Below are 21,044 nucleotides of genomic sequence, written 5' to 3' on the forward strand. Positions count from 1 at the left end.
ACAGGGTGCGAAACACTTCCAGCGGTTGCATTCCTGCTGCCCTGTTCAGAAACTCCCCCCCCCCAACCTTGTAAGCAAACGGATCCCCGATCTCTCCCCATCACGTGCCGCGACTTACCCAATAGGAATGAGGTTTCCGCTTTGGAACGCTCTTCATTCAAGCCCCGCCCCTCCTCTCACGGCCTCTGCTTCTGCTCCGGGTGGGCGGAGCTTGAGGGGGCGGGGCTTTGCGCCAGGGAGGGGCAGAGAGCTGCGAGTGACAGCGCGCCCCCCCCGAGGTTGCCCCCCCTGCACCCCCCACGCTACGCCACTGGGCCTCGGTTCTCTGCCCCCTCTCCCCCCCCCGCAGCTCTTTGTCCTCTCTGTCCCTCCGCTTCCCTCGCTCGCTCCGCTATTCCCATTTCCTTCCCCGCAAGACTAAGGGCTGGGGGTCTCCAAGGAGGCGCCCCCTCGGGGGGAGGGGCTCCTAAACCAGCCCCTCCCCCGCTCGCCGGATCCCCAGAAGGGAGGGGGAGGGGGAGGAATCCCCCACTTTCCTTTCACCCCCCCCAAATCCTGCCCCCCCTTCCCAGCTGCCTTGTTTGCAGGGGCAGGAAAAGCCCCTCCTTCTCCCCCCCCCCCAATGTATAGATATATTTCGCACCTCTTTCCCCTCCTCCGCAGAGCTGCTCCTCTTCCGGGAAGGTGGATCAGGCCCCGCCCCCCCCTTGGCCCCCTCCCTCCCTGCCTCTCTAGGAAGCGGAGCTCACTGACGGGGGGGGGGAGGAATGAGTGGCCCCTCCCTCCCCGAAGTCACCAATTCTCCTCCTCCCAAACCAGCTCCGTTTTCCTGATTCTCTCCTGAGAAAGTCCCGGGTTCGATCCCCGGAGGCGGCAGGGAAGGAGACCCCCCCCCCAACTGGGAAAAAGTCCCCCCCCTTCATCTCTTTTAATCCCTTGCCGATGTTACATAATTTTTTAGAATGATTGGGGGGGGTTGCCCCTCCAGCAGGCAGTGTCCCCCCCCCCTTCATTCACACACACAGTGTCTCCTCAAAGCCCCACATGACGCCCCGACACCACAAACTGCCCACCATTGTTCTGTTGGGGAAGGAAATGGCAACCAAGGGGGGAGCTTGGGCCATGAGGGGGGGCGGCCATGATGCCTAAAGCGGGAGGCCAGGTATTCAGCAGCCCCTCTGCCTGAGTGATAATCTCTGGCATCCTGACACGGGTTTGGGGCCTGGAACAGTAACTTAAAGTGAAGGTCAAGGGACCCCTGACCATTAGGTCCAGTCGTGGCCGACTCTGGGGTTGCGGCGCTCATCTCCCTTTACAGGCCGAGGGAGCCAGCGTACAGCTTCCGGGTCATGTGGCCAGCAGGACTAAGCCACTTCTGGCGAAACCAGAGCAGCACACGGAAACGCCGTTTACCTTCCCACCAGAGCAGTACCTATTTATCTACTTGCACTTTGACATGCAACAACCCTAAAGGGTAGTCCAGTGTCGTCATTATGGGGGCCTTTTTAAAATAGGGGCTGGTGTTTGAACTTGAGTTTTGCTAACGGGGGGAGCAACTCATTGGCAGAGCAGTTGTCCCCCCCATTCAGCTTCCCGCTATGAGGGCGAGACCCCCTCCTGACTCGCACCCGGATCCTGCAATGCAGGTCAGGCAGCGGTGCCAGTTCTGCTTCCCAGGGAAAGACCGGCAGGTCTGGCTCCCCTGCAACACGTCCCCCCATTTCCCCCAGTGGGACATTGGCAGTGGGGAGACAGAGAGAGAGAGAGACGTGGCCTTTTGGAGAGTCGTCTCCATCCTGGTTTCCCTCTGTTATTCTCTCTGACCGATGGAGAACCTACAAAGGACTCTAGAAGGGAATAAGGGCAGATTTTAGTTTATTGCACTTGGCTTCTCCCTCCTGGCAAGGAATCTGCTACTCCTCCAAGTTCTTCGACAGAGGGGTCCCTGGAAAGGGGGGTCCACTTCCCCCACCCCCTCCATGGTTCAGGTCAGCTGTTGCCTCAGAGATGCAGGATGCTGCATTATACCAAATGAAACCATTGGTCCACCTGGGAGAGGAGAGGTTCCTTATCTCAGGCTTCCGGGTTTAGCTCTTATTTCCGCTGCGTGGCTGATTGAAGCTGACGATGATGTACAGCAAGCCAGAAATAGGGGTGAAGGATGTTATAGAAATGCATTCAGGGTTTATATACAGGTAAAAGGTACAGGAGGGGACGCGGGTGGCGCTGTGGGTAAAAGCCTCAGCGCCTAGGGCTTGCCGATCGAAAGGTCGGCGGTTCGAATCCCCGCGGCGGGGTGCGCTCCCGCTGCTTGGTCCCAGCTCCTGCCCACCTAGCAGTTCGAAAGCACCCCCGGGTGCAAGTAGATAAATAGGTACCGTTTACCAGCGGGAAGGTAAACGGCGTTCCGTGTGCGGCTCTGGTTCGCCAGATGCAGCTTGTCACGCTGGCCACGTGACCCGGAAGTGTCTTCGGACAGCGCTGGCCCCCGGCCTATAGATATGAGATGGGCGCACAAACCCCAGAGTCTGTCAAGACTGGCCCGTTCGGGCAGGGGTACCTTTACCTTTACCTTTAAAAGGTACAGGACCCCTGGGCAGTTAAGTCCAGCTGAATTCGACTATGGCGTGTGGTGCTCATCTCCGCTTTCAGGCCGAGGGAGCAAGGCAGCTTTCCGGCTCATGTGGACAACTTCTCATGAGCTGATATTGCGATATAAATTCCAGAAGAACTACAGAAAATCTACAAGGAGACTCACAGGATAATGGTGGCGTGAGCTTTCCTCGTCCAGAGTCCATATCCTCAGCCTGCAACCCACAAAACCTTAGGCACGAATACATTTATTGGCCTTTAAAGGCCCACCAGATCCTTTGTTGTCTTTGCTTCAAAAGATGAATATTTTTGAAAACTTTTACAATGTCATATGATGTAAATAAGGGACGCGGGTGGCGCTGTGGGTTAAACCACAGAGCCTAGGGCTTGCTGATCAGAAGGTCGGCGGTTCGAATCCACACGACGGGATGAGGTCCCGTTGCTCGGTCCCTGCTCCTGCCAACCTAGCAGTTCGAAAGCACGTCAAAGTGCAAGTAGATAAAGAGGTACCACTCCGGCGGGAAGGTAAACGGCGTTTCCGTGCACTGCTCTGGTTCGCCAGAAGCGGCTTAGTCATGCTGGCCACATGACCCGGAAGCTGTATGCCGGCTCCCTCGGCCAATAAAGCGAGATGAGCGCCGCAACCCCAGCGTCGGTCACGACTGGACCTAATGGTCAGGGGTCCCTTTACCTTTACTATGATGTAAATAACACTTCTGTTTTACTTGTTACACAGTTGGTTGGACTGTATCAAGAAGATGTTAAAGATCATGCAGGAAAAACAAAATGAAATGCAGATATTTAGCATTTTCAGAGGAGGAGGAAAAGGGAGAATGTGCATCGCACCAGACACAGATGTACTACAACTCCCATCATCCTTGCCCATTGGCCATGCCTGCTTGGGCGGATGTATTTGGAGTCCATCCACACCTGGAAGGCCAGAGGTCCCCACCTCAGCAGGTTCCTTTTGGTGCTCAGGGTTACTTGGGAGCTCAAGGGGGATGGGGAAAACAAGGGTTACTCAGGCAATTTTTCAGGGATTATGTTTGATAACTACAGAGGTGCCCCGCAAGATGAATGCCTCGCAAGACGAAAAACCCACTAGACGAAAGGGCTTTCCGTTTTTCAATGCGCTTCACAGGACGAATTTCCCTATGGGCTTGCTTCGCAGGACGAAAATGTCTTGCGAGTCTTGAGATTTTTTTCACTCCCCCCCTTTTTCTAAGCCGCTAATAGCCTTTTAACCACTAAGCCTTTAATAGCCGCTAAACCGCTAATAGTGCTAATCCACTAAGCCGCTAATAGGGTTGCTTCGCAAGACGAAAAAACCGCTAGACGAAGAGACTCACGGAACGGATTAATTTCGTCTTGCGAGGCACCACTGTATATTCCAACAACTATAAATCCAGGGTGCCCACACAAATGGAATGTTTGGATGATATCCCAAAAGATGTCTGGCTTCTTTTGTATTAATATTTCATTGAGAAGTTTTCAATTATAAGGGGGGGGGGAGGAAAAATAAGAAGGCACCAAAATGTTAACAGTGGTACCTCGGGTTAAGAACTTAATTCGTTCCGGAGGTCTGTTCTTAACCTGAAACTGTTTGTAACCTGAAGCACCACTTTAGCTAATGGGGCCTCCTGCTGCTGCCGCGCCGCCGGAGCACGATTTCTGTTCTCGTCCTGAAGCAAAGTTCTTAACCCGAGGTAATATCTCTGGGTTAGCGGAGTCTGTAACCTGCAGCGTATGTAACCCGAGGTACCACTGTAGAAGGAAGCAATATACCAATATATACAATATATGAGAAACACGCATACCCATTGATTCTCAACCAGTGTGCTGTGGCATCCTTGTGTGAGCTCTTCACTACTATACAATTCAGCCTGTCTCAGAATAAACTATACATTCCTGTGTTAGCATTTCACTCCTCCCATTGCAAGGGCCACCTGATTCTTGTTTACTTTCTGTTCCGTGAAAAAGGAAGCCAGTCTGTGTGAATTCCATCTCTGGTACGATTGTACTTTTTCTTTCTGCTCTGTCTTGCGACAAGACAGGATGTCTGTATGGGAGCTGCTCCTCTCATATGTGTTTATGTTTTTAATCTGTAATTAGTAGAAATAAAGTAGGTATGCCCAGGTACCTCCTCAACTCCATCTGCGCTGCTTTTACTCTGCTATACTGGGCGCTCACAAGAGAGCAGCTGTGAGTCCCAGAAGACAAGGACCCCTTCCCGGGAATGCTGCGTAGCTGTTCCAGTAGCGGAGGAGGCGTGGGGCCTGCAAGAGTGTTCCATTATCAGTCCTGGGCCCGGACGCTGTGGGCTGTTCGCTGTGGGAGCTGTTTGTCCGGGAGCCCTGCCAGAGAGTGATTGATGGAGGTATGTGATGTGGCTGCCAAGAGGCTTCTCTGCATGCCAAGGAGAGCTAATTAGGCCTAGTATACCGAAAGGTGCTGACAAAGGTCCATATAGTTCAAGCTCTGGTTTTCCCAGTAGTGATGTATGGAAGTGAGAGCTGGACCGTCAAGAAGGCTGATCGCCGAAGAATTGATGCTTTTGAATTATGGTGCTGGAGGAGACTCTTGAGAGTCCCATGGACTGCAAGAAGATCAAACCTCTCCATTCTGAAGGAAATCAGCCCTGAGTGCTCACTGGAAGGACAGATCCTGAAGCTGAGGCTCCAAGACTTTGGCCACCTCATGAGAAGAGAAGACTCCCTGGAAAAGACCCTGATGTTGGGAAAGATGGAGGGCACAAGGAGAAGGGGACGACAGAGGACGCGATGGCTGGACAGTGTTCTCGACGCTACCAGCATGAGTGACCAAACTGCGGGAGGCAGTGGAAGACAGGAGTGCCTGGCGTGCTCTGGTCCAGGGAGTCACGAAGAGGCGGACACGAATAAACAACAACACATACCTAAAGGATCTTCACTGGCTCCCAGTATGTTTCTGAGTGCGTGTGCACACACACACATATATATTATTATATATCTGCTTTACATTTTCAGCAACCTTAAAATATCAATGACTTCCCTTCCTCTCTTTCCATGGTTCACTTTGCACAATGCGTATTTTATATAAACTAAACCATTCAGTATTCCATTATTGCATCCATTAAAACTTATTTACACTGCTGAAGTTATCTTAATGCTTCCGTTACCACCTTTATTATTTATATTGGTCTTAGAAGTCCTAGTGAGAAATATCAGGGCAGATGAAAATATTAAAGGAATTAAAATAATGAAAAAATCATATAAATTGAAAGGCTATGCAGGCAATCTTGTAATTACGGCAGAAGAGCCTAAAGAGTCTCTTCCAAAAGTTATAGAAAAAATCCAGGAGTTTGGGCAAGTAGCAGGATTCAAACTAAATAAAAGTGAAACCAAATTATTAGTTAAAAATTTAAAAGAAGTAGACAAAAAAGAATTTCTCAAGTTACAGAAACAGAAACCCACAAAAAAGTTAAATATTTAGGCATTTGTCTCACAAGCAGAAATATCAATATTTACAAATTATGAAAAACGTTGGAATGAGATAAAAAGGAAACTAGAAGTACGGGGAAGAATGAATCTCTCCTTATTAGGAAGAATAACAGCAGTCAAGATAAATGTATTGCAAAAAATGCTGTTTTTATTCCAAACAATACCGGTAATAAGTGATGCCGTTTCCTTTAAGAAGTGGCAAAAAGATATATCCAAATTTATCTGAAAAGGGAAGAAACCGAGGATAAAATACTAACAGAGGTTAAGGATAGAGGAGGACTCTCTCTTCCAGATTTAAAATTGTATTATGAGCAAGCTGCATTACTTGGGTCCGGGCTTGGATTAAATTAGAAAACACTGATCTATTAGATTTGGAAGGACATGATAACAGATTTGGTTGACTTGCGTGTTTATGGTACAACAAATGGAAGATACATAAAGGATTTCATAATCATATAATTAGGAAAGCATTGATAAAAGTATGGGGAAAATATAAAGATTTATTAGAGCAAAAAACTCCCTGGTGGGTAGCCCCAACAGAGGCAATGTCAATCAAGATAATAATAATAATAATAATAATAATAATAATAATAATAATAATATCTTTATTGTCATTGCCCCCTCTCGGGGACAACGAAATTACTTGGCTGCTCCATCCACCCAGGTAGGGCACTCCACACAAAATCAAAACAACTATAAAAACACTAATTAAAACAATACAGTATAATACAGCAAGGAAGATTAGATGACTTTCAAAGTCCAGGCTTCCCATTCAGGGCCGAGATCGCTCTGGGGAAGAAGCTGTTCTTAAGACGGCTCGTTCTTGTCTTCATCGTCCTGTATCTCCGTCCCGACGGCAGGAGCTCGAAGAGACAGTGACCAGGATGCGATGGATCTTTTACTATGTCCAGTGCCTTCCTATGGCACCTTGTGGCATAAATCTGCTCTAAGGTGGAGAGTGGGCAGCCAACAATGCTCTCTGCTGCCTTAACAACTCTGCACAACCCCAACCTGTCCCGGGTAGTACAGCTTCCGTACCACACACATAAGCCATAAGTGAGCACGCTCTCAATGGCACAGTGATGGAAGGCAAGCAGCAGTTTCTGCGGAAGATGGTTTTTCCTTAGAATTCTCAAAAAGTACAGTCTCTGCTGCTCCTTCTTCACAAGCCCCCTTGTGTTGACACTCCAGGACAGATCCTCTTGTAATTCAATGCCCAAAAATCTGAAGGTTGTTACCCTCTCCACACAGACCCCATCAATCAAAAGATGTACCAAAAGACAGGAAAAAATTATGTATTTATGCGACAACAGCGGCCAGAATTCTACTAGCACAAAGATGGAAAAGCGACGAAATACCAACAAAAGAACAATGGCAAGAAAAGTTGATGGAATACGCTGAAATGGCAAAGTTAACTGAGAGGCTCAAAGATAAAGATAATAATGACTTTTTAAAAGATTGGGAACCTTTTACAATGTACATACAGAAACAATGCATTGAAATGAACTCGCAGGATTTGAGTAATACACTTACAATGGACAAACATAAACAGAAAATATAAATATGAAGTAAAAATGTTGAGTCCAGATAGATGATACAACTCTAATTTTAGTATATAAAAGTATAAGCAGAAGAAATAAATACATTATAATCCAGGAAAAGAAGTTGGGGGAAGTCGCGGGGGTAGGGGTGGTAACTGAAATCATAATATGTACCATATTTTCGTCCTATAGGGCGCACCGGCCCATAGGACGCACCTCGTTTTTTTGGGGGGGGGGAAATGAATAAAAAAATTTATCCCCCCCCCCCGCTGCGGCTGCCACCCCAAGCCTTGCGCACACCTGCCCGGACCTCCCGCCGGGCGCGCAAGGCTTGCGGACACGGGGCTGCAGGCTGCCGCCCCAAGCCTTGCGCGCTCGGCGGGACCTCCTGCCGGGCGCGCAAGGCTTGCGGATAGCTTCCTGAAGCCTGGAGAGCGAGAGGAGTCGGTGCGCAATGACCCCTCTCACTCTCCAGGCTTCAGCGAAAGCCTGCATTCGCCCCATAGGACGCACCCAGATTTCCCCTTCATTTTTGGAGGGGGAAAAGTGCGTCCTATGGGGCGAAAAATACGGTAATTTGAATGTTTGACAATGCTAAAATTATTTCAATAAATAAAAAGATTTTTTAAAAAAGAAGTTATCTTAATGCTGCCCACATTTTCAAATAAACACAATTTCCCTCCATATATTCAATAAACATTTCCCAAACTTCTTTAAACGTATGTTCTTCTTATTCTTTTATTCTATTTGTTAGGTCCACAAGCTGTGCATATTCCATCAGTTTAAGTTGCCATTCTTCTTTAGTCGCGACTTAGCTCATTTTCCATTTTGGGGCTAACAAAACGTAGTAGTAGTAGTAGCAGCCTCATACATAAATAGCTGTTATGTACTGAGCTTGGATCCTAGAACAATAGGCAGGTAGGATCCTGGAATACAGCAACCAATTGGCCTGCAGGAGCAGCCCAGTCAGACTCCAGGAGGGAAGCAATCAGCCAATCACACGGGACCCATTGTGTAAATAATGTATACAGTGGTACCTCAGGTTAAGTACTTAATTCATTCCGGAGGTCCGTACTTAACCTGAAACTGTTCTTAACTTGAAGCTAATGGGGCCTCCTGCTGCCGCCCCGCTGCCGGAGCACAATTTCTGTTCTCATCCTGAAGCAAAGTTCTTAACCTGAAGCACTATTTCTAGGTTAGTGGAGTCTGTAACCTGAAGCGTATGTAACCTGAAGCGTATGTAACCCGAGGTACCACTGTAAAAAGACTCAGGTTTGGGGGGGGAGATTCATTCACTGTTTACGAGCTGCAATAAAGAGCATGAAATCGCTACACAACTCCAAGTATATTTCAATAGGTTTTCCCAACACCTGGGAATGTCCGTCTGAGTTATCCCCGACAAAAAGGACTCTGTTGTAGTTTTATTGAAAAGTGCATTTAAACATTTTTTTTCCAATTCATGATGAATTATTTCCCAATACCCTTTAACTTTCTTACAGATCCCCCACATATGACAGAACGATCCCTCAGTCTCATTACATCTCCAAAATGTTTCTGAGGACAATTCAAAGTGTTGGTGCTGATCTTTAAACCCTAAACGGCCTTGGCCCTGTGGACCGGAAGAAGTGTCTCCACCCCGCAAGGCTGAGGTCCTCCGCCAAAGGTTTTTGCTGGTTCCCTCAAGGAGAACATCTATCTCAGGGATGTCCAACGGGTCGATCGTGATCTACTGGTAGATCCCCACGAGGTTTTGGTAGATCGTGGGTCGATCTCTGGCTCCCTTGCCTCAGCGTCCTTGAAACTGACTCCTGCCCCCCTCGACCCCCCTCCATTGTTGTCTGATAAGGGAAGGAGCTTTCTCTCTGTGGGTGTTTTCATCAAAGTGATATTATTGTGAATGACTTTTTTCCCTTTGACCCTTGCCTTTAACCCTGACCCCCCAAAACTGAACTTCCCTCCCAATAAAGTATTTGTATAAAAACGGGGCTTTCCTCCTCAACAACTTTGACCTGAACCCAAATAAGGGGGGTAGATCATTGCCAGATTTTAATTCTGAAAGTAGATCACAGTGTCTTGAGAGTTGGCCACCCCTGATCTATATGAAGCAGCTGGGATAAATCATTGCGGGGGGGGGGGATTGGGGCTGGGTGTTCATCAGTATGTAGATACCCAGCTCTGCCTCTCCTTTAAATCGGAATCAGTGAAGGTGGTGAAGGTCCTGTGTGAGTGTCCAGAGGCGGTTGGGGATGGATGGTGGCTAATGGATTGAGGTGGAATCCTAACACGACAGAAGTACTGTTTTGGGGGGACAGGAGGCGGGCTGGTGTGGAGGACTCCCTGGTCCTGAATAAGGTAACTGTGCCCCTGAAGGACCAGGTGTGCAGCCTGGGAGTCAGTCTTGACTCACAACTGTCCATCAAGGAGTAGATGAATGGGAAAGATATTAGATAGGAAAGAAACCCAGAAACCTAAGGGTCATAGGTTCAGGATATTCTGCAGAACCAGGAAGCACTCCTCAGAAGGGTCAACTGAATCAAAAGAAACAGAAGCTCCGATAGAGCGTCTGAGACATTGTTTGTTTTGCAATAAATCTTCTAGCTAATTATGACTTGCATGCTGTGTTATCAAGACGGCAGCCTGGGCTCCTGACACTGTCTACCAGCTCCATCTGGTACGCCGGCTGGGACCCTCTCTGCCCACTCCTTTATGTCTGTTAACTCCCCCCCGGGGGGGGGGAGATTCCACCATAATCACACCCAGCTGTCTACCAGCTCCACCTGGTACACAGGTTGAAACCCTCCCTGCCCGCAGACTGTCTGCCCAGAGTGGTGCATGCTCTGGTCATCTCCCGCTTGGACTACTGCAATGTGCTCTCCGTGGGGCTACCTTTGAAGGTGACCCAGAAGCAACAATTAATCCAGAATGCGGCAGCTAAACTGGAGACAAGGGGCGGCTGCCGGGACCATATAACACTGGTCCTAAAGGATCTTCACTGGCATTTCCAAGCACAATTCAAAGTGTGTGTGCTGACCTTCAAAGACCTAAACCTGAAGGAGCGTCTCCACTCCCATCATTCAGCCCGGACACCGAGTCGCCTCCGAGCGTCTGATGGTGATTCCCTCACTGTGAGAAGCAAAGTTACAGGGAACCTCTAAGACAGGGGTCTGCAACCCGCGGCTCCGGAGCCGCATGTGGCTCTTTTACACCTTTGCCGCGGCTCCGGGGCGGATACTAGCGAGGGGAGGAGGCGCATTGTGCGCCCCGACACTCCCCACTGTGGCGGGCGCTGTACTGGCTGTGATGTCGCATGGGGGCGGTGCGTGCGTTAGTCATGCACCGACCCAACGTCACCTTCCCGCCCGCCCGCCCGCTACATTGTAAGGGGCATGTAGGCTGGCCACTGCATTGAAAGGGGGCATGTACGCTGGTCACTGTTTTGAAGGGGAGTGAAGAACACACACACACAAAGGTAACTTGTTAATTTAACGTTTATTTCTATGAGGAGGAGTAATTCTGAGGGGTCAAACAAAGAAATAATAAAAAAGTGACAAAAAAGTTATTTTTATAATGTCGAGTTTTGCGGCTCCCAGTTTTTTTTCCTTCGGAAACGGGTCCAAGTGACTCTTTTTGTCTTAAAGGTTGCAGACCCCTGCTCTAAGATGTCAAGTAGATAAAGAATTACACAACTTTTAGAAGACGTCTGAAGGCAGCCCTGTATCAGGAGGTTTTAAATGTTTGATGTTTTTATGTGCACTGTAAGTTGTCCAGCTAGATTGGTGGAATAATAATAATAATAATAATAATAATAATAATAATAATAATAATAATAATAATTTCAACTTTACACCTGCCCCCTCCCTTGCTGAGGGCGCCCCTGTACAACAGTAGACTGGGGGGTTCTGCAGCTTTCGCGGGAGGGAAGCGCATCAGGGGCGGCTCGGTTCCTTTGCAGGCGGCAGAAGGAGCTGGTTTCAGTTGCCGGCAGGGAAGGAGACGCCCCTCCCGGGAGAAAACTCCGGGGCGGGAAGCTTGCCCAATTTGCCCCCCTCCGCTCCGGCCTCGCCCGCTCCCCCCGCCCCCCCTTCCGGAGGGGCGGCTCTTCTTCATAGCTCTCTGGGCAGACGCATTCGGAAAGGAAGCCGGAGACCGTCGGAAATTGCCGAGCTGGAGGGGAGGGGAAAGGAGCCCCTCCCCCCGAGGGGGCGCGTCCTTGGAGACCCCCCGAGAAAGGAAATCGGAAAAGAATAGCGAGCGAGGGAAGCGGAGGGACAGAGAGGACAAAGAGGTAAAGCTGCGGGGGGGGGGGGGAGGGGGCGAAGGGCGGGGGGGGAAAGGGGGCAGAGACCCCCCCCCAACAACAACTCACGTCTTGGCCCCGATGCATGCAATCCGGCTGAAGATCGAGGCCCCTCCATTCGCAGGGATTGCATTGCACGCCCCCCCCCGAGATCAGCCTTCCTGCCTTTTACTATGGGAAATGCGGCGGGGGGGGGGCGGGGGGCTTCCTGCAGAGGGAGCACCGGCAGGGTTTGCATTGCAAGAGCTCCTTTGCAACGCAAGGAGATGCTCAGCTGTCAAGAGATGCTCAACTCCCCTGCCCCCCCCCTTGGGTGCCCTTGAGGCAATAAAAATGGGAGCCCCCCCCCAGGGCTGGGACTTGAACCCAGGCCCCTCTGCAAGTTCCGGCTTCCCCCTGGCAAGAATCCCTGGGGCGCCGCGATCCGGGCTTGGTGGGGAGTCCATGGAAGGGTTAATGGGGGCGAGAGAGGCCTGGAAGGAGACCCCCCCATCTCCCTCCTGTGATGGGGAGAGATTTGGCAGGAAGGCTGAGCCGGCCAGGGGGGCCTCTGGGGAAAGGGGACCCTGGGGGGGGGGCGGAGGGAGGAAGGGAGCATCCCTGGGGGAGGGATCAAAGCCATCTTGGAGAAAGAGAGAGGGGCTGGGGGGGGCCGCCTGCCTTGTCTTCTCCCTCCTGCCCAGGAATCTGCCATGACTCCGCGTAGACCAGGGAGAGATCCCTGAGCAGGAGCCCCGATCCAGCCACCCTCTCCTCCTCTGAAGCTCAGTCCTTGCCCTGCTTCAAGTCCCAGATCAGGAGCTGCAGGGGGCGCTGGGGGCTGTTAGAGCGAGTCCAACCATGGGGGGGGGGAGAGGAAAGGGAGGAAGCCGCCTTTATTATTCCCCCCCCCCTTTGAGGCTTCTCTCTTGGCAATTCCAGTCTCTCCCACATGCCTGTGTTTCTGTGCAGAAGCATCTAAAGGGCTCCCCCCCCCCCCGAGACACCTGGGCCCAAATCCTCCTTTCCCTTCAGCCAGGTTTCCATTATTCTCACTATATCAGTTCTCTTAAATCTGTGGGATTTAAGGGATGGGGAAGATTGCTATGGGTTCCTGTGTCCCCCCCCCTTTATTTTGATTAAACCTATTAGTCTCTTTCTCTTGCCCAGGGCAGCCCAAAGGGACTTACAACCTGTTGTTGTTGTTATGTTCCACGGTGACACTCCAAGGCCTTCTTTGTCGTGTTTCCTGTATTTTGGGGGCAGAGACAAGGTTGTTCTCGCGGCCTGCTCCACCATAAGGGAAACTGAGGCAGCCCCCTCAGGCAGGAGGTGCAGGGAGGGGCAAGGAGGGGAGGGAGCGGAGTCCCATTTGGCCAGCCCTGATTTAACCCTCTATCCTCTTGTCCAGTGGAAGGTGCTGTCCCATTGCCAGTGTCCAAGACACAATGCAGCCGCCTTGGGAAGTCAATGGTGCAGGATGATTTGGGAATGTGAGCAGTTGGTTGGAATGTATCAGGAAGATGTTGGAGATCACGGAGGAAGGAGGAAACGAAATACAGATATTCAGCGTTTTCAGAGGAGGGGGAAGAAGGGGAAAGTGTCCCCCCCCCCCCAGATAAGACTCCCATCCTCCCTGGCCATGGGCCATCCTTGCTTGGGCAGGTGGTACTTTGAGTCCAACCACATCTGTAGGGCCAGAGATGCCTCAACTCAGCATAGAAGGTTCCTCTAGGGCTCAGTGTTACTTGGGAGTTGGTGGAACTGGATCTTAAGGGTTCTTGAGACATTTCTGAGGGATTGTGATTGGTATCCAGACCCTAACAGTATAAAGCCAAGGTGTACCCACTGAGCAGTTTATCAACCCTGCTGGCTGCTGGGGAAGACCTTCTGAAGGAAATGGTTTGCCCCCAAAGTTGCTTCCTTTCTTCCTCCGCTGCTGCTGCTGCCCACACTAAAGGAATGTCTGGATGAAACCCCAGGGATGTCTGGCTCCTATTACAAAGAGATCCAGCTGGTATTCTAGAATAAGGTGTGGCTAAGATTCCGAGTCACAATCGTGGCTGAAAAATACAGCCAGGGAATATGAAACTGATTTGAAGATTGGTTTCTTCTATTCAGGTGGACACACCGCTGGTTTCATCTTCTTTCTTTTCTTTCCCACAATAAGTGTTATTCACCTTTAATACCTTTTTCAGTGTCACACATATTTTTATCTTGTGATCTTCAAATGAAGAGAGGTATAACAATTTAATAAATAAATCCCAGTTGGAGCAGAGCTAGAATATCCAGAAGCCCTTGGCCACCCAGGGCAAAGGAGGAAGAACAGTGAGAGAGGCCTGGACAGGGAATCTCCGCTAAGATAAGCCAGTGTCAGGAGGCGGGTGCGAGACCCGGTGGCATATAATTATTATAAATCATAATTGGGGTGGGTGTCTCAATATGGCCTTCCCAGCAGTCAGGCTCCAGCTGCTTTCCTTCTGCATCTCCAGCTCTCTCCATTCAAGAATGCAAGGCTGAGAGATGGAGGTCCAGCCCCAAGAACATTCTCCAACTGAGCACTCCTTCAACCGATCACAAGCACCAAGCCTTGTCACTAGACTTACATATGGGTCTCCCAAAATGGTCAATATGGAAGTCCTTAGGCCAAAGGGACTGTGCAGGTGATTAATAAAGATCTAGAGGTCGAAGGGGACAAAATGTGGCCAAAGGGGTGGAGGATTATGTTCGATAGTTTTATTGCTTTATTGTTTGGCGCCCAGCCACACTTCCCCTGTGAGCCTTTGCAGGTTGTAAAGCAATTAGCAATTAGCAAAGTTGCACAGCGGTCGTGTGTTGAAAGAGCAGTAAATCAGTCCCAAACGTTTCTTCTGTCCTAATATCTCTTTATTGGAACAAAATAGTGTATTTACAATCTCCAATAGCCATCCGTGTTAAGCTGCATCTTCTCTCTCTGCTTGCAGCGTCATAACAGAATGCTTTCGATTTCCACTCAGTACACAGCATTCCAAGCTGCTTTCCTCACGTCCTGGCTTACTTCCCTTGTTGTCTCCTCCTCAGGCTCGAGGCACAGAAAGTTAACCCTTCACTACACCCAACAGATTATTGTACATAGGATGAAGAACTTCATGGTGAACTTAGGACCCTGATGAATATTGGCCAGGTTCATGGACATAAGCAGCTCCCTTTCCTGTGAGAAACCACTTTATGTAAAAAGTAAACCCCAAAAGTCTACTGTATTCTGAGATAATGCTGCTTCATTAACTATAACTAAGGGTTATGAAATGTTGATGCATTACTATTATTTGACATTATTTCATTTGCATTTCCTAAAAATTTGGAACATATGGAGGACAGGAGAGAATGTAAAAGATGTTAAAATAAGTGAAGGTTGTAATTCATGTGTGTAATATTCCTTTGTTCTCTTCCCAGAAAATAAATAGGATTTTCTCCCCCACCCCCCGTTTAAGAAGAAAATGGAGAAGGCAGTCAGAATTCTGGTCGGCAATGTCCAATAGTATTAACAAAGAAACCATTTAAATGTATGGAGTGTGAAAAGAGAGAGGAGAAATAATTTGAAAGTATGGAGTGTGGGAAGAGCTTCAGTAGCAGTGGAACACTAAGAAAACATCAACGGACTCACACGGGGGAGAAACTATTTAAATGTATGGCGTGTGGGAAACGTTTCACTAATAATGGAACACTAAGAAGACATCAACGGACTCACACGGGGGAGAAACCCTTTAAATGCATGGAGTGTGGAAAGAGCTTCAGTCAGAGTGGAGACCTTAGAAAACATCAACGGACTCACACAGGTGCAAAACCTTTTAAATGTATGGAGTGTAGAAAGAGCTTCTATGCTAATCGAATACTTAGAAGTCATCAACGGACTCACACAGGGGGGGAAATATTTAAATGTATGGAGTGTGGAAAGAATTTCAGTAGGAGTGGAAGCCTGAATTTTCATCTTCAAACTCACACAGGGGGAAAACCTTTTAAATGTATGGAGTGTGGAAAGAATTTCAGTAGGAGTGGAAGCCTGAATTTTCATCTTCAAACTCACACAGGGGGAAAACCTTTTAAATGTATGGAGTGTGGAAACGGCTTCACTTCTAATCAAATACTTAGAAGTCATCAACGGACTCACAAGGGGGAGAAACCATTTAAATGTATGGAGTGCGGAAAGAGCTACATTGATAGTGGAACACTAAGAAAACATCAACGGATTCACACGGGTGAGAAACCATTTAAATGTATAGAGTGCGGAAAAAGCTTCACTTATAGTGGAACGCTAAGAAGACATCAATGGATTCACAAGGAGGAGAAACCATTTAAATGCATGGAGTGTGGGAAGAGCTTCACTGAGAGTGGAAAACTTAGAATTCATCAATGGATTCACACTGGGGAGAAACCATTTAAATGCATGGAATGTGGAAAGAGCTTCACTGGAAGTGGAAAACTTATAATTCATCAACGCACTCACACCGGGGAGAAACCATTTAAATGCATGGAATGTGGAAAGAACTTCATTGATAGTGGAAACCTTAGAATTCATCAACGCACTCATATGGGGGAGAAACCATTTAAGTGCATGGAATGTGGAAAGAGCTTCAGTGACAGTGGGAAATTTAGAAGACACCAACGGACTCACACAGGGGAGAAACCATTTAAATGCATGGAGTGCGGAAAGAACTTCATTGATAGTGGAACATTAAGAAAACATCAACGGACACACATGGGGGGCAAACCATTTAAATGCATGGAATGTGGAAAAAGTTTCATTGACAATGGAAAACTTAGAATTCATCAGCGGACACACACAGGGGAGAAACCATTTAAATGCATGGAATGTGGAAAGAGCTTCCGTCACAATGGAACCCTTAGAATTCATCAACGGACTCACACGGGGGAGAAACCATTTAAATGCATGGACTGTGGTAAGAGCTTCATTAACAGTGGAACACTAAGAAAACATCAACGGACCCATACAGGGGAGAAGCCCTTTAAATGCATGGAGTGTGGGAAGAGCTTCACTGATAGTGGAACACTTAGAATTCATCAACGGACTCATACAGGTGAAAAACCATTTCAGTGCATGGAGTGTGGGAAGAGCTTCACTGATAGTGGAACACTTAGAATTCATAAACAGACTCATACAGGTGAGAAACCATTTCAATGCATGGAGTGTGGAAAGAGCTTCAGTCGGAGTGGACTCCTTACAAACCATCATCATATTCACACGGGAGAGAAACCATTCAAATGCATGGAGTGTGGAAAGAGCTTCAGTCGGAGTGGCCACCTTACAAACCATCATCTTATTCACACGGGGGAGAAACCATTTAAATGTATGGAGTGTGGAAAGAGCTTCACTGAGAGTGGACACCTTAGAAACCATCATCTGATTCACACGGGGGAGAAACCATTTAAATGTATGGAGTGTGGAAAGAGCTTTAGTCAGAGTGGACACCTTAGATACCATCAATGGACTCACAGAACGGAGAAACCATTTCAATGCTTGGAGTGTGGAAGGAGCTTCAGTACAAGAGGAGTTCTTACAAAACATCAACAAACTCATACAGGGGAGTAACAATATAAGTCCCAGGGAAGTGGACAGAGGTTCAGTTGTAGTGGAAGTATTATAAACCATCAAAAGACTCTGAGGGGTAAGAGCTCTAAGAGCGGTAACACCTACAGGCCATGAATTAACTCAAAGAAGAGAAAGGGTTTATAGAGTGTAGAATCTGGTTCTCTCCAAGTCGACACTTTCTTTCACATCAGTAACAAGAAATAAATCTGAATTGCATGCAGCGTATGTGAGCTTCTGTTGTTTGTAACGTGGTCTAGACATTTATTTAAAGTAATGAAGGTAACATTTCACAATAGTAAGCATAATATAATATTTAATGTGAATCTGTAGTGTTGCTTCTGAATGAGGAGTGAGCTGGTGTTGGTGTTTGGTGGAGGGAGCTGGAAATGTTTGTATCTGGGAATGGAGAGTTGCTCAAAGTGGAGCTGAGACAGGTGGTGTTGCTTTGGAAGCAGAGTTAGACTAATATTATAGGAACAGCAGCATAAGTCCCATTGTTATAATTGCAATAGTGGAACCATGAAGACACAGAAAGATTGAAAGCACCTACTTATATGCCGAAGGTAATCTTGAAACCCTGATCTATTCTTTTGATTTATAGATGCATTATGTCAGATATAATGTGTATAGATATATTTGGTGGCAGGAGAAATAAAAGGGGCATTCCCTGGCATAACCAGGAAAGGCTCTGTTCCCAGTTGCACGTCTTGCATGAGGAGGGAAGGGGCAGGGAAGAAGGGGCCGTACCAGAGCATCTCAGAGCAATGTTGGGAGGCGCACATGGTGACGCAAGTGTGTGTAGAATGCTATCCCCAAAATGACGTAGGCGAGAAACAATATGGATGAGTATAATGTGGAAGGAGGTTCCGGTAGGTCCCAAACCCAGAGTGCTAAGGGTCAGCTTGCTCCAATTCCACCAGCTGCCCCAAGACAGGATCCCCCTCTGGGCCCTGAGGGTGGAAAGCCTCCTTGCACTTTTGCAACTGGACATGATCCGAGGGAGTCCTGCCAGCAAAGCAATGCATACTATTGATGTAATTATCTTATTGTTGCTGTTGCCATCATGGACTGGCTGGATGCAGAGAAGGGGGGGGGGGGAGACCCTTCTTTTCGCTCTCCTAAATCTTCCAGCATTCCTGCTTCGCTGGATTCCATGAGTTCTAGTTTTATTGGGGGGAGGTCTTTTCTCTATCCTCTTTCTCCATTCTATCTGACATGTCCTTCCTTCCTCGTCTTCTCTCCAAACTGAAAGGTCCCAGATACTGAACTGTGCACAGTACTCCAAATGTGTTCACACCATAGATCTCCATAAATAATTTCCATTCCTCCTTAAGGAGCAGCCATGAGATTGGTACGTGTCTGTTTACATTCCAGCACAGTATGCTGGGAATTTCTGTTGTGCGTATAGCTTTTGCTTTTCTCTGTCTCTCTGAGAATACAAAGAGAGAGGTGGAATGTTTCTTTGTCCTGATTTATGATTAATAAATCTGTAGTTGTAGTATGCTTCCACAAGCCTCACGCCTATTCTGTGTCCGCAGTTCGCTCTGCAGTTCGATATAGTGTGCCCTGGCTTTGAAGCCTGGGTCGCTGATTTACATCGGAGCAGAGGCTGATGGGTCTTCGCAGTGGGACGGCTGGAGGGAGATGACCCACCTGGGACTAGCCAGCTGGCCTTGCCACCCTCTGCATGCCAACAAGATCTGCACTACAACCATTAGGAGAGTGGCAGGTGTATTTTCAATCAGTTCCCTAAACATCCCCAGCGTGAGATTTGCAGTTTCCCGAGCCAGTGCACACAGGGTCAACAATTTCCCAGAGTTACCTAACATGACCCCAAGGTCTCACTCCTGGTCCCTCTCCTCCTCCAACGTGCATCTGTTTAATCTTGTTGACCATGAACTGGAACCCTGCCAGAACCAATGGATGGATGGTGCCAGCTTCGTTCTATGACAAAGGAACATGTAAAATGTCAAGCATTAAGAACTTTCCTGAAGGCCTTCATAGGTCTTCCAAAAGTTACTTTCTCTCTTTGACATCTGATGATGATAATGATAATAAATAATAATAATAATAATAATAATAATAATAATAATAATAATAATAATAATTTATTATGGGGGCGTGTGTTCCACAGGGAGGAGAAGACCCTCGGAAGTGGACCTCAGTGTCCGGGCTAAATGATGGGGGGATTTTCTTTTCCTTGTGTTAGATGGATGCTGAAACAAGGTGTGATTGACTAGGCCATGTCTGGATCACAGATTTCTACCCAAGAGCCACAATTGCTTTGAAGTCTCCCTGCTGGCAAGGGAATTCCAGAGCAAGGACGCCTCTGTCTGTCTGGAGTCCCTCACTGCCTCATCTCCAGCAGGAAGGGAGGATTTCCAGACTGGGACCCTTCACTGTTAGGGGGAGGTGCTGGGGCCTGGGCAGCTGGATGGATGGACATCAGCCTGCAGAAATGCTCCCCCTTCCTTTCACAGGACTGTTGTGGTGTTGCAAGTGTGTGACAAGGCAACACTCAAGAACAGTTCCCACCAACCAACATTACATCATTCCTCCACTGCCCACAAGAAGGTGATCTAGAATTGCAGAATCATAGAATCATAGAATCATAGAGTTGGAAGAGACCACAAGGGCCATCGAGTCCAACCCCCTGCCAAGCAGGAAACACCATCAGAGCACTCCTGACATATGGTTGTCAAGCCTCTGCTTCAAGACCTCCAAAGTAGGAGACTCCACCACACTCCTTGGCAGCAAATTCCACTGTCGAACAGCTCTTACTGTCAGGAAGTTCTTCCTAATGTTTAGGTGGAATCTTCCTTCTTGTAGTTTGGATCCATTGCTCCGTGTCCGCTTCTCTGGAGCAGCAGAAAACAACCTTTCTCCCTCCTCTATGTGACATCCTTTTCTATATTTGAACATGGCTATCATATCACCCCTTAACCTCCTCTTCTCCAGGCTAAACATGCCCAGCTCCCTTAGCCGTTCCTCATAAGGCATCGTTTCCAGGCCTTTGACCATTTTGGTTGCCCTCCTCTGGACACGTTCCAGTTTGTCAGTGTCCTTCTTGAATTGTGGTGCCCAGAACTGGACACAGTACTCCAGGTGTGGTCTGACCAGAGCAGAATACAGTGGCACTATTACTTCCCTTGATCTAGATGCTATACTCCTATTGATGCAGCCCAGAATTGCATTGGCTTTTTTAGCTGCCGCGTCACACTGTTGGCTCATGTCAAGTTTGTGGTCAACCAAGACTCCTAGAGTTGGAAGGGACCACGAGGGTCATGTAGCCCAGCCCCCTGGAATCAAGGTATTTTGCCCAACGTGGGGCTCAAACTCCTAACCCATAGATTCAAAGTCTCATGCTCTACCGACTGAGCTCTAAAAGGGAGAGTTTCAGTTCAAGCAGAGCCCAGAATAATTAGTGTTGCCATATTTCAAAAAGTAAAAACCAGGACAAGCCCAAAATTGTAGTGCTTTTTTTTTTTTTTAGACAAGGCCCCAAATAAACGCCAAAAAAGCCCATGATTTTTCGACTGACTTGTCTTAAATTCAGGACAAAGTGCCAT

General features: G+C 48.2%; 2 protein-coding genes and 1 long non-coding RNA gene across 5 annotated transcripts in view; 2 read left to right on the forward strand and 1 right to left on the reverse strand.

Annotated features, from left to right (window-relative positions):
* LOC310701445 (uncharacterized protein) overlaps positions 1 to 249 on the reverse strand; it is a 79,970-nt gene extending 79,721 nt beyond the window's left edge. For both annotated transcript variants that reach the window (XM_083492281.1, XM_083492280.1), the window contains exon 1: positions 119 to 249. The gene's annotated coding sequence lies outside the window, so the exon portion shown is untranslated. The remainder of the gene's footprint in view (positions 1 to 118) is intronic.
* A 1,060-nt stretch (positions 250 to 1,309) lies between these two features.
* On the forward strand, positions 1,310 to 4,111 carry LOC310702163. The gene is made up of 2 exons (XR_014523311.1): positions 1,310 to 2,202; positions 2,582 to 4,111. It is a non-coding gene; the product is annotated as an uncharacterized lncRNA (long non-coding RNA).
* A 7,340-nt stretch (positions 4,112 to 11,451) lies between these two features.
* On the forward strand, positions 11,452 to 18,987 carry LOC310701333 (uncharacterized protein). Of its 2 annotated transcripts, XM_083492082.1 has the most exons (4): positions 11,456 to 11,897; positions 14,949 to 15,080; positions 15,321 to 15,703; positions 15,956 to 18,987. In XM_083492082.1, the coding sequence occupies exons 3-4, from the start codon at positions 15,472 to 15,474 to the stop codon at positions 17,473 to 17,475; spliced, it is 1,752 nt and encodes a 583-aa protein (XP_083348208.1). In that variant the 5' UTR covers positions 11,456 to 11,897; positions 14,949 to 15,080; positions 15,321 to 15,471; the 3' UTR covers positions 17,476 to 18,987. The 2 variants fall into 2 exon arrangements, with proteins under 2 accessions (XP_083348207.1, XP_083348208.1); XM_083492081.1 differs by lacking the exon at positions 14,949 to 15,080 and having other exon boundaries at positions 11,452 to 11,897; positions 15,321 to 18,987.
* Positions 18,988 to 21,044: the final 2,057 nt, after the last annotated feature.

The sequence above is a fragment of the Podarcis liolepis genome (assembly GCF_965112155.1).
Source record: "Podarcis liolepis genome assembly, chromosome: 2".
Lineage (NCBI taxonomy): Eukaryota > Metazoa > Chordata > Lepidosauria > Squamata > Lacertidae > Podarcis > Podarcis liolepis.

Excerpts from the sequence above, each read along its gene's own strand:
- LOC310701333 (XM_083492081.1), top strand. The coding sequence starts at position 15,472 with ATGGAGTGTGGGAAGAGCTTCAGTAGCAGTGGAACACTAAGAAAACAT.